This window comes from Callithrix jacchus, chromosome 4 (genome assembly GCF_049354715.1).
Source record: "Callithrix jacchus isolate 240 chromosome 4, calJac240_pri, whole genome shotgun sequence".
Taxonomy (NCBI): Eukaryota; Metazoa; Chordata; class Mammalia; order Primates; family Cebidae; genus Callithrix; species Callithrix jacchus.
The window spans coordinates 116,098,992-116,112,434 of NC_133505.1; the positions used below are offsets into that span (position 1 = coordinate 116,098,992).

Here is a 13,443-nt window from a genome sequence, read left to right on the forward strand (position 1 = left end):
GCTGCAGCAGAACTTTCTAAATACTCTAAAGATTCAGATTCAGATTCAGTTGATCAGGGGCTGAGGTTCAGGCACGTGCATTTTGAAAAAGCTCTCCCTGGGCACTTCTGCACAAATGTTCCTTTGTGAGAAGCACCAACAGCTCCTCACGGTTTCCAAAGCAGTTTCACATTCCACACAGCTGCCCAGGGCACCTGCCTCCGTGCTGCCAAACGCAGGGTCGTTGTTTTTCTCCTTGTACTTGGCCTCTTGGTTGAACACTTCTGTGACAGGACTTCAGGGACACCACACTCTTCTGCTTTTCCTCTGACTGCAGTGACTGCCATTTCTTGGTTTCTTTTGCTGGATCCTCGTCCTCAAACATCATCCCTAGATACTAGAGAGAGCCAGCACTCAGCCCTTGCACCTCTCCCCTCTCCTTAGGTGACCTCGTCCAGTCCCATGGCTTCTAACACCTTCTCTATGCTCACAAACTCTTCATTTCTATCTCCAGCTCCGACCTGCCTCCTGAGTTTTAGACCTTGTAACCAACAGCCTAGATAACACCTCTCTTCAGAGATCTAAAACACAGCAGAAGCCCATCGTAAACAGAATTATTGATCCTTCCAAACCCACTTCTCCCCTAGGCTTCCTCATCTCTCTCAACCATCTTCTCAAGTACAAAATCTGATCTATCCTCTATTATTTTTACCCTACATATCAACTCATGAGTGGAACTCATTGACGCAATCTACAACACAGAGCCCAGGTGTCAATTTCTCTCCAACTCTCTCCTATCACCTTAGACCAACGTACCCGCCGTCTTCTGCTAGCACTAATGCAATAGCCTCCTAACTTGTTTTCTTATTTCTAAATCTACTTTCCTTACAGCAAGCACAGAAGTCTCTTAAAAACAAACCATGCAGCCCTGTCCTTTCTCAAACCATTATCATGACTTCCTACATATGAGAGTAAAATCTCAATTTACTACTTGGGTTTACAAAGTGCTGCAGGCTGGCCTCTGCCTCCCCCTCCCCCTCATCCACTGCACTCCAGTCATGTCACCCTTCTTTTGCTTTCTCAAACAGCCCAAGCTTATTCCCATAACAGGGTCTTTGCACTGCATATTCCTTCTGCTGATTGCTCTTCCCCCATGCATGACTGGTTTGTTCTGTCATTCAGATCTCAGCTTGGGTGCCATTTCATCAGCAATGCCTTCTCGGACCCCCCAGACTAAAGCAGTTGTCAGATCCTCTCTTTCACACTCTCCTGTTATTTATTTTCATATTATTTACCCCTTTGTATGATTTTTCTCACTTCCTTATGTTAGAATTAGAGCAGGACCTTGTCTCACCTTCATTTGAAATATCCCTAGCCCTGGACAACTATTGAAGGCATAAAACAGTTATTGAAAGCATAAATCTGAACCACTCGGGCTGTGAAGGAGGCTTGACCATTCGTTTTCATGGAATGAGAAAAAGATCATCCAGTTGAACCAGATGACTTGGTCAAGGTCCCAGACCTTGAATGGCAAGTCTTTTGAGTTTACATCCAGTCCTCTTTCCACTTAGGCCGAGGCTGCCTCCACATGGAGAATTCTACCTTTAAAAAATGGAAATGTCCTGCACTCCCACGCAAAATAGACATTGTGTGCAGACTGTGGGTCTCAATGCGGGGAGGCAGCAAACATCCTCTGAGTCCTAAGGCTCAGTGGCTTACCTAAGAAATTTTTGTTGACCAAATATGTGACCTCCAGGAAGGGAACACAATGGAGCACAATAACAATTAAGGTAGGAGCTGTGTGTTTGTGTGTGTGTGGCCTGAATGAGTATGTGCACACACCACTCATCCTCAGCTCCTTTGTGCTTGCACTGAACCCCTGGCTCCTGGATGAATCATATCCACCAGGATGTATTTCTTCAACTGAATCTCACAGCACCTCTTTCACCAATCATCGTTTTCCTAGGAAACAAGCTGAGAGAAAAGTTTGAGCACACCACGGGACAGAGTCTGCAAACACCCCTGTGATTAGAGATGGGATTGCCAAATAGTTTTCACATTAGAAAGAGGTCTTCAGGTTCTGTCTTTGGTAGGTGACCATCTGGCAGTCTTTTTCCAGTTGAACCAGTGGAAGTACATGCATGAATAATGGCAGCATTTACCCTGGCCCCTGTGTTTTGAAAAATGGGTAGGAAATCGTTCCTATAGCAACAAGGGGATGGCAGTGCAAGTGCATCACTTATGCTGGATCATAGAATGTAGCAGGTGAATTCTTCCTTTTCAGACTAAAGCTCTCCTTGAAAAGGAAATGGTCATGTTCTTGGGAATACTGTAACTTCCACTTTGCTTCCAGCTCTACCAGTTCAGGAAACACAGCCAGGGTCCTCAAGGCTGCAGTTTCAAACCCTCCCAAGGACATCTAAGGGCTGGAAGAGAGTGGAAACCTGTCACCTGCTGCTGGCATTTCTCTTAAATCTCTGCTCTTCTTCTAGGCTTTCTGGTCAGTTCTGTTTTGTTTGCCAGCTAATTGCAAATATTGGCACCTGGGCTTGAAACCTGGCTGCTACCCCTCCATTTTCCTTTCTCTCCATGCTTGCGCCATGGGTGATTGTCATGGATAGGTTTGAGGATTAGCAAGCCCCTGTTTCTCTGGAGACTCTACCCCTAGTGAAAAGAACTGGCTATGAAACAGGGCAAGTGGGCTGGGGATTTTGCCAGCTGTGAAATGGTATAAAACGAAATATCTTAATCTCTCTGAGTTTTTGCTTCCTTATTTCTAAAATATGATTTATGCATTATAGGATTATTTTAAGGATTTAATGCAAAAATTAGAGAAGGCACCTAGCACATTGCCTGGCCAGTTATGGGTCTCCATAAATATTGGTTCTCTTCCCCTCAATTTTTACTCCTAAGACCACCCTCCTTCAGGAGGGCAGGCTCTTCCATAGATAAAGGCAAATAAATTACAACGAGAGAGAGCTGCCTAAATGGACAGGGAGGAAGAGAAGACGGACGCACACCAAAGAATGTTATTCTTTGGGATAGGGTTGTGGGGCGTGTGTTGGGTGGAATCCAGGCCAACAAGACCCATGAGTGAGTTCTGGGATATTTGATAGAAACATCCCCGTTGGTGTTAAAAGGTCTGAACAGTACTTTCTTGCCAGTTGCCACCTTCTTCAGTCTTGTGTTGCTTGCGAGTTTCACCAGAGCAATGCAAATAAGACTTAAAGCCAGAGGGACAAGAAGACACTGAGTATGGCAGACTGAGAAGAAATGAAGGCAGCCTGTGTAATCTTTGCAGGTCCTCCTGATAGAGTGGCCACACATTTGCCTTTCATAAGTAGGAAAAAGACATGGGTGGTAAGGGGAAGGTTACATGGGGTGGGGAGGGTGGTAATTTAGTTAATATTTTCTTCTTTTTTTTTTTTTGAGACAGAGTCTTGCTCTGTCATCCAGGCTGGAGTGCAGTGGACTTGATCTCAGCTCTCTGCACCTCTGCCTCCTGGGTTCAAGTGATGTCAGTTCAAGCAATTCTTGTGCCTCAGCCTCCCAAGTAGCTGGGACTATAGGCTTACACTGCCATGCCAGGCTAATTTTTGTATTTTCTGCCATGTTGGCCAGGCTGGTCTTGAACTTCTGGCCTCAAGTGATCTGCCTACTTCGGCCTCCCAAAGTACTAGGATTACAGGTGTGAGCCACAGTACCTCGCCAATATTTTACTTCTTAATTTTGCAACCTGTTCACCTTAGACCACAGACCAGAAAAAGCTTTTTTTCTTTTAACTCAATTAATAACACATGGCCTCCAATACCAGTGGCAGTAAAGTCATAAAACATAGGTTACCCTTCTGTTACTCCCAGACCTCTGGTTCCTAGCAGAAAATGGCCATAAAAGTAACCATAGGAGAGAGAAGAGGAATACATCGAGATAACTCATGCATGAGCTAATAGACCTCTCCATAATGAATTGCCTCTAGAAGATGCATATTTTCAATGTTAGAAAATGAGAACACTGGAAATATTTTTTTATTATTATACTTCAAGTTCTGGGGTACATGTGCAGATCGTGCAGGTTTGTTACATAGGTATACACATGCCATGGTGGTTTGCTGCATCTATCCCCCAGTCATCTACATTAGGTATTTCTCCTAATATTATCCCTCCCATCCCCCACCCCCTGCTATCCCTTCCCTAGCTCCCCCACCCCCAGGCAGGCCCGGTGTGTGATGTTCCCCTCCCTGTGTCCATGGAACACTGGAAATATTGAATGCTGAAGGCACCTATGGGATAGTGATTGGTTCTCAGGGAGGCTCTTCTTGAAAGAGGGACCCAAGCATCCTGCAGGAGCCCTGCAGAAGTCCTGCAGAATCTCTGACCCTGGTCTGGCCAATTCTCCTGCAGGAAGGATGAACCTAGAGACAGGGAATCTGAGTAAAGATGTCTACAAATTGGAGGAGGATGCCGAGATGGCTTGTTGCCTAGCAACCACTCCAGGCTCCTGTGGGTACTACCGGTAATGACAGCAGAAGTAGGAAAGCTTGGGAGGCCCAGGGCCTGTTTCTGAGAGCACTCAAGGCTATGTAAGTTCTGTCTTTCCCACAGAGGTTCACCTTTAATATGCTGTGGTGGAACACTGATGACTCACCAGGTGCTGTGGCTGGAAGGGGGCCATTCTGCACATTCACTGCCTCAGAGGCCAGGGCTGCTGAGCCAGGGCACTGCCCCCAGCTACAGGTTCCCACAGCCATAGGCCCCAAGCCCCTCTCTCACTGCCAGGCTGATGGCTGGCTGTTGGCCCTAGAGTTTGGTAGCAGACATAACTATGAGGCAGAGGAGCTCAGGGATCCATGGCATTGCCAGGGATTGTTAGTCACCGATCTTCTCAGGTCTCAGTTCATAGTTCCTTCCATCCCAGAAATACCAGGGACATTGTGACTCTTTGGGAGTGCAGAGTTAGGAAGACACACTATCCTTACCCTAACTGGTTTGCCATAAAGAAAACAAATATTCAGCTATATTTATCACTGCTGATTATTACTATTGTTACTGCTCACACAGAATTTTGCCAATCAGTACTTGTCCTAAAAGAGTTTTTGCCAAAATTGATAAAACCACAAGTATCCAGCCTCCACTCTCCCTGCCCCCTGCTCTCCATGCCAGTCCCAAACCCCTATGCATGTGCATATATGAACAAACTAAATGATTGTGTTAAGCACATGGATTCAGACACCAGCCTGGATTCAATTCTTAGCTCTGCTCCTTACTAGTTATATGAACTTGAACATGTTCTTAAACCGTTCTGTGCCTCTTTTTGGAATTTGTATAATATAGATAGTCAGAATATCACCCTCATTTTTTGAAGATGATTAGATTTGATGATGTGTGTGACTTCAGTGCATGCCAGGCACGTGTTATTGTGGGCATGGTATTATCATCGAATACACGCCGTGCCTGGTATAATGGAAAGATCATGGGCTTCGGTCTAAAGTCTTCCTGGATCCAAATTTTGCTTCTGCTACCTAATGGTGTAACCTTAGGTAAGTTACTTAACCTTAGTTAGCTTCAACTTTCTCATCTGTAAAGAAGAAATTAAATATATCTCAAGGATGCAGTCAGCCCAAGGGAGGTCCCACAAATAAAACATCAGCTTGGTACACGGAAGGTGCTCCATAATCTGCTAAAGTCCTTTTGTGTCTTCAAGACCAGCTTATGTACTATCTGCTCCTCAAAGTCTTGCAGACCCCACAGAAGCAGTGATTCTCTTTCCTTGTTTATTTTTGCAGTAAAGCTCTACGCGGTACCCTGCCATATTGTCCCGCATAGTCCTGAGGGAAACTGGCTTGGGCTGAGTATGTGGCCAACCACCTCCTCTCCTGGACAGCAGCTCAGAAGGGGCCTCGTCTCAATCAGTAAGGACTGGAGTGTCAGTCTGCTGAAAGATGGACAATACATTAAGATGAAAAACATTTTATAAAACTCTTCCTCTTCCTCGAATCACTAAAGGAACTTAAAAACATTTGGTTATTCATTCAATCATTGATTCAACAAATGCTACAAGCCAACCAGGAACTGGATTAAACAGATACATTGTTTCATCATGGAGGTCACCATTCAGTGGATGAGAGAATTATTAAGAAGATGTTGTAAGGGTATCCAGGCTTTCTTTTAATCAGGCACAGCAAGACATGCAGACATGGCAATGACTGCATGAGGAAGGAGTTTCTGTACTCACCGATCCCTAGAAATAGGAGGCAGGGCATGCTCTTCAGGGCCATGGGGAAAAGCAGCAGGTGGGTCAGGAGGCAGAGGGAGGGAGGGGAAAACATGGGCAAGAGCCTTTATTGTGGTTTATCTGGGGAAGGAACAGGTGAGGCAGGGTGGGAAGGCTTAGCATTGGCTAGTTGGAATATTTTCAGGGGCTCTGGCCCTGAGGCTTTGACGGCAAGGAAATACTGGCCCGGGAGTGTGAGAACCTGGGGAAGGAGGTGGTTGGGGCTTATGGGCTCTGGACTGGTTGCTGTGCATAGGAACGACCTGCTCCCAGGTGAGTTGTTTACTTAATCATTAGCAATTGGCTAGCTCTGGGAGGGGCAATCCCTCCAGGAACTGCAAAGCATAAATGTCAAAGCATCAAATACTAGAAAACATAATTATTACACAAAAGAATCCTTCAACTATATCTCACAAATTCTGGGAGTGCTGTGAAAGAAAAATACTGGGGTGAGAGGCAGTGTAATGCTATACCTGACCCGAGCTGGGGGTAAAAAGCTTCCTCCCTGCAGAGCAGTCAGAGGGATCCAGAGTGCCTTTGTGGGCCCAGATGACAGGACTGCTTTCCTCTGCGTGGGGCACTGGCCCTTGCTACCCACCCCAGTACAGCCCAACTTTAGTGCAATTGGCCTGCAAGGGAATCCTGACTAAGGTCCCTGCCCCCACATAGTCACCAGGGTTGGTTGGCTGATGAGTTCTCCCATCTCCCCACAGCTGCATGTTGGTCAAACAGTCATCTTCTCAGAATCTTAGAAAAAAATGCTTTAAAGAGGAAAAACAAAGTATCTAAAGAACAAAAACAAAAGCTATCCTACTGACCCCATTTTCTGGCAAGGTGGAGTGAGAAGGTGGGTTGGCCAGCTCGGCTGCATCTACGGTGACAATGCTCCCTCCCGACTCATGGCATGTGGGCAGAAGAAGGACTACAGGTGCTCGGAGTCTAAAAGGCCTTCTCCCACTCCCAGTCTCCCAGCTGCAGGACTGAGGAGCCTCCCCCAAAGGAACTATTACCAAGCTCTTTGTGATCAGCTCTTGTGAACTCTCCCTTCTGAAAGAAAGACAATTCCGAGGAAAAACATTTAGGCCAAGGATGCAGACAAGAGAACAATGAACTGCTGAGGTCACATCTCAGCTTTGTCTAGAAACAAGGAAAAGAGGCATCTCTCATTCTTGTGAGTACATTGACCTTTTGTTAACAGAGCAGAGCCGCCCTGAGAAAGATATTTCCCACCTTTCTCCTCTCCTTTCCTGAGGCCTGCAGGCTTCTCAGGACCCCCTGTACCACCCCTCCTCTGCCTTCCTGAGAAGAAAATATGATACCATTCAGCTGTCATTAGGAATTTGATGTGTACAATATTTTGTAAACCCCAAAGTGTCTGAGGCAGGACTTAAATCAACTTAGAAAGTTTATTTTGCCAAGGCTAAGGACATGACCATGACACAGCCTCAGGAGGTCCTGACATGTGCCCAAGGTTGTCAAGGTACAGCTTGCTTTTATACCTTTTATGGAGACATAATACCTCAATCAGTACACGTGGGATGTACATAGGTTTGCTGTGGAAGGGTGGGGCAACTCAAAGCTGGGGCGGGGGGGCTTCCAAGTCATAGGTAGATTTAAAAATGTTCTGATTGGCAATTGGTTGAAAGAGTTATTAATAGAAAGGAATTGTCTGGGTTATGATAAGAGTTTGTGGAGACTAAGTTTTTATCAAAGAGATGAAGCCTCCAGGTATCAGGCTTTAGAAAGAATAGACTGTAAATGTTTCTTAACAGACTTAAGGTTCTTGTGGATGTTAATGCTGGTCAGCTTTTCCTGAATTCCAAAAGGGAGGAGCATAAAATGAGGCATATTCAACCTCCTTCTTCCCATCATGGCCTGAACTAGCTTTTCAGGTTAACTTTGGAATGTGCTTGGCCAAGAGGAAGTGTCACTTCAGATGGTTGGGGGGCCCTGGAATTTTATTTTTGGTTGTGGGGGGGCTAGAATTTTATTTGCAATTTCAAGGAGCATTTGTTATGTGCCTACTGTGTGCCCAGCCTGTGCTGGGTGCTGGGCAGCAACTAAGACCCCCAGGGGTGAGATGTCCAGAGACAGAGAGCTTTGCCATGCTCTGTGTTGGGGACTAGTGGATGCCTGTTTATGACTCATAGAGGAAGAAAGGCCCCTATGCCTGGAAGGAGTCAGACAGCTTCAGAGAGGAGGCAAGGTTGCCAGGCTGACAAGGAGGGGATATATTTGAGGCAGAGGGAATAACATGGGCAGACGCTCAGAGGCATGAATGGCATGGTTTGTTAAACCACAAGTGGTATGTGTTACTGGTGTGGTGAAGAGGGAAATAGAGAAAAAGAAAGAGGGGAGAAAGTGCTTGGGGAAATTTTGAATAGGAAGGTGAGGGGGAGTGGATCATAGTGAACATTTAGGATTTTGAACAGAAAAAAGTTGATATGTTGGATTGTACAATTTAGAAATATACCTTTGAGAAAATATGGAGGCAGAGAAACCTCTATAGGAAAATCATTATAAAAGTTTAGGCTGTAATCCCAGCACTTTGGGAGGCCGAGGCGGATGGATCATGAGGTCAAGAGATCGAGATCATCCTAGTCAATGAGGTGAAACCCCATCTCTACTAAAAATACAAAAAATTAGCTGGGCATGGTGGCACGTGCCTGTAATCCCAGCTACTCAGGAGGCTGAGGCAGGAGAATTGCCTGAACCCAGGAGGCGGAGGTTGCGGTGAGCCGAGATCGCACCATTGCACTCCAGCCTGGGTAATGAGAGCGAAACTCCGTCTCAAAAAAAAAAAGTTTAGGCAAGTGATATGATTTAGCTATGTGTCCCTACCTAAATCTCATGTCAAATTGTAATTCCCAGTGTTGGAGGAGAGGCTTGGTGGGAGGTGATTGTCATGCGGGTGGTTTCTATTGCTTTAGTACCATCCTCCTAGTGCTGCTTGTTTAAAAATGTGTAGCAGCTCCCCTTTCTCTCTCTTTTCCTCCTGCTCCAGCCATGTAGGAGGTGCCGGCTTCCCCTTTGCCTTCCACCATGATTGTAAGTTTCCTGAGGCCTCCTCAGTCATGCTTCCTGTATAGCCTGTGGAACTGTGATCCAATTAAACTGCTTTTCTTTGTAAATTACCCAGTCTCAGATGCTTCTTTGTAGCAATGTGAGAATGAACTAATACAGCCAGGGATGAGGAACATCTGAACTGAGGTTCTGGTGACAGTGTGTGAGGAGAAAGGAAGCAGACATTATAGATTTTTTTAGCCTATACGTAACAACCCAGAGAACACTGAAGTAGTGAGAGTTGTAGTTAAAAGTGTGGACTTTGGAGTCAGCTCACATGAGTTGAGTTCCAGCTCTACTACTGCCTAGCTGTATAGTATTGGGCAAGTTATTTACTCTCTCAGTACCTCAGTTTCCATACCTGTGAAACAGAGACAAAAATATTACTTGCCTCACAGGGTTGTTGGGATGTATGTTGCATCAACATAGGTTAAAAAATTCTCAGAATACCCTACTTGGCACATAGTAAGCATGCTGGATGTGTTGACTGTCATCAGTGTCATTAGATGCAGAGGGAGGGGAAGAGAAAGAGTCTAGGGGAGCAACCAAATTTGGGAAGTGGGCATGTCTAGTTCAGCTTTGTACTTTATTTTAGTGCAGAACTTTTGCCCCTGAATGTGATCCTTTCTCTTAAGATGTAGCATTTCTCAGATCTCAAAGAAACGATTTGGAGGCTCAGCAAGTTTTCTTTTCTCTGGCTGAACCAAAACTCCTGTGTGTCCTAGCACTGGGCAATCTTTGATATCCATACTCAGTTCTCAGCCCCCAACCGCCTACCTCTCAGGCCCTGTGAAATCTCCCCCTGCTCCTCCGGCATTCAGTGGACCAGGGCCCAAGGAGAATCTACCATCCATATCCCAGTGCTCCACCAGTACCAGAAGCCCCCAACTCTGATCTCTACTCCCCCTACCCAGTGAAATTGTAGCTTTCCATTTAACCTCCATCTATTGGCACCAAGGTCCAAGAAAGTTAGGGCAGAAGGTAGGGACAGGGTAGGAGTAGAATGCAGAGCTCACTTAGGGTCTGTCTTTCTCACTAAGAGCTCAGATTTGGTTTTTTGTTTATTTGTTTTATTTTATTTTTTTAATTCTTGGGAGTATATAGTAGGTGTGAAGAGCATAGATTTGTGTTGTCTTTTGTCCAATGCCTGAAACAGTTGGTTTGATATCTTGTCTGATTGTATTGTTGTTTATGGCCAGATGACAGGTCCATTATCAGTCACTCTGTCATGGCCGGATGCATCACCGATGAGCCTTGGTTCCTCATCAATGAGGTGCTATTAATCCACAGAGAGGATTAGAAGAGATCATTTCTATATCAGTGCATTCTATGGTATTTGTCAGAAGGTAGATGTACTATAGATGTGATTTTCTTTCTTCTTTAAGTTCATATTAATTATGACAAAACACAAACACATCTGAGCACATTATAATAAAACTCTTGAAACCAAAGATAAAAGAAAACCTACCTCAAAAGCAGCCAGAAAAAAACCCATTATTGTATACAAAGGAACAATGATAAGAAAGGCACTTGTCATATTACCAGAAACAATGGAGGCCAGAAAGACAACAGATAGAAAGTCTCAGAAAGTTTTCAGAAAAGGAAAGTCTTCAAGAATTAAGTGCCAACAGAACTGTGCTGCAAGAAATGCTAAAAGGAAGGCCGAGGCAGGAGGATCTCTTGAGGCAAGAAGTTCAAGGCCAGCCTGGACAATATATCCCATCTCTAAAAAAAAAAAAAAAAAAAAAAAAAAAAATTATCCAGGCATGGTGGCATGCACCTGTAGTCCTAGCTACTCAGGAGACTGAGGCAGGAGGATCACTGAACCCAGGAGGCTGAGGCTGCAGCAAGCTAGGATTGTGCTATGGCATTGGAGCCTGGGCAACAGAGCAAGACTCTGTCTCTTTTTAAAAAAAAGTTACAAGGAATTATTCAGACTGAAAAGAAATGAAATGATATCAGATGAAAATTCAGGTCTACAAAAAAGAATGGAGATTCCTAGAAATGGCAAAGATGCTAGTAAATGTAAAAAATGTCTTAATTTTGCTAATTTCTTCGAAAGACAATTGATTATTTAAAGAAAAAATAACTTTTTGTGGCATTCATGTGTATAAATAATGTATATGACAATAGCACAAAGAACAGCAAGAATAAATTGAATATCTGTTAAAAACTTCTTAAATTATAAGTGAAATGAAATAATATTAATTCTTAGTAGTTCGTGAAAGTTACTGGTGCATATTGAAAACCACCAAGTAACTATTGAAACAATACAGATGCTATAGCTGAAACACTAACAGAAGAAATAAAATGAATTACTTGTAAAAATCCAATTTTAAGTGCAAAAGAAGACAGAAAAGGGCAAAGAAGGGCAAATATTAATTTCAATAATGTTTGGCAGTTTTCAAACTGTAGGCTTTCATTAAATCTTTCCCAAATGTTTTATGTCTTTGATGCTATTTTAAAGGTAAAATAAAGGGTATTTAAATGTTTCTTTTTCTTTTTCTTTTCTTTTTTTTTTTTGGTCAGAATATAAGAAAAGAATTGATTTTTGAATTAGTGATCTTGTATTCTGTGACTTTGCTAAATTCACATATTAGTTCTAGTAACATTTTTGTGGATGCCCTAGGATTATTTGTAAACACAATTGTGTTGTCCTGGAATAAATTTTACTTCTTCCTTTCCAATTTCTATGCTATGTATTTCTTTGTATTGCTTTACTGCATTTGGTTGGACTTTACCAAAGTGTTAGATTTTATGATAAAAATAGATATTTTTTCTGTTTTCAAGTATAGTGGGAACACGTGCAATATTTCTCTATTACTTATATTAGTTTTATCAATTTGAGGAAGTTCCCTTATTCTTTTAATTTTCAGAGTTTTTACAATGAATAGGCGTTAAAAATTTTCAAGTGATTTTTAAACATCTATTGGAAGAATCATACGATTTTCTCATTTGTTTTAGTAATGTGGTGAATTACATTGATTTTCAAATATTGAGCCAATTTTACATTCCTGGGATAAATCCCACTTGGTTATAATCTATCTTTTACATATATTGCTAGATGCCATTTTCTAATGTTTTTCTGAATGCATTTTTGAATCCATGTTCATGAGGAAGAGAGACAGAAACATAAATTGCTGGTAACGGGAATAAGAGGGAACATCACCAAAGACCATAAAGACATTAAAAGGATAATAAAGAAAATTTATGAATAACCTTATATCCCTAAATTTGACAACTTCAGTTAAATGGACAAATACCTTGTATAAGATAATTTTCCAAAACTGACAAAAATGAGAAAATCTGAGTATTTCCTATAGTAAAGAAATTAAATATGCAATTACAAACCTTTTCAATAAGAAAATTCCATGCCCAGATTATTTCTCTGATGAAGTCTGTAAATATTGCCAATATTACACAAAATCCATCATAAAAGAGAGGGAAGGAAAATAAGGGCATGATAAGAAAAGGAGGAGGTCATTATCCTAAGTGAATTAATGCAGGAACAGAAAACCAAATGTCACATGTTGGCACTCATAAGTGGGAGCTAAGCATTGTGTACACATGGGCATAAAGATGGGATAATAGATACTGAAGAATACCAGAAGGAGAGGGGAGAGAGAGGGGCATGGGCTGAAAAAGTACCTACTAAGGACTGTGCTCACTACCTGGGTGATGGCATTATCCACACTCCAAACCTCAGCATCACACAATTTACCCATGTAACAAGCCTACGCATATACCCCCTGAATCTAAACTAAAAGTTGAAATTATTTTTTAAAAAGAGGTTAATAGATACATGAATTATTTCTATTCAATTACTCAGCAATATAAAGGAACAAATGATGGAACCATATGACACAATGCTGAGTCAAAGAAGCCAGACAGAACAAAGCATAGCTGTCTGATTCTATTTAATTTGAAGCTTATGAAGAGGCAAAAGTAATCTATGATGGTAGAAATCAGGAAGTGGCTGTGTTTGAGGGCAGGAATTGAATGTAAAGGGGCACTTTCTTGGGAGTGATGGAAGTCTTCACTGTCTTGATTAGAATGTTGATTACATGGATATATTAATTTGCCAAAGTAACTGAATGATATATTTAATATTTTTGCTGTATTGGTCTGTTT

General features: G+C 42.8%; 1 protein-coding gene across 1 annotated transcript in view; it reads right to left on the reverse strand.

Moving 5' to 3' along the window:
• Nucleotides 1-3,986: 3,986 nt before the first annotated feature.
• The window catches only part of LOC118152946 (uncharacterized), a 37,335-nt gene continuing 27,878 nt past the window's right edge, over nucleotides 3,987-13,443 (reverse strand). The window contains exons 3-4 of the mRNA XM_078370897.1: nucleotides 7,068-7,296; nucleotides 3,987-5,910 (exon numbers count right to left, since the gene is read on the reverse strand). Of these exons, the coding sequence (XP_078227023.1) occupies nucleotides 5,881-5,910; nucleotides 7,068-7,296 (259 nt within the window). The 3' untranslated portion in view covers nucleotides 3,987-5,880. The remainder of the gene's footprint in view (nucleotides 5,911-7,067; nucleotides 7,297-13,443) is intronic.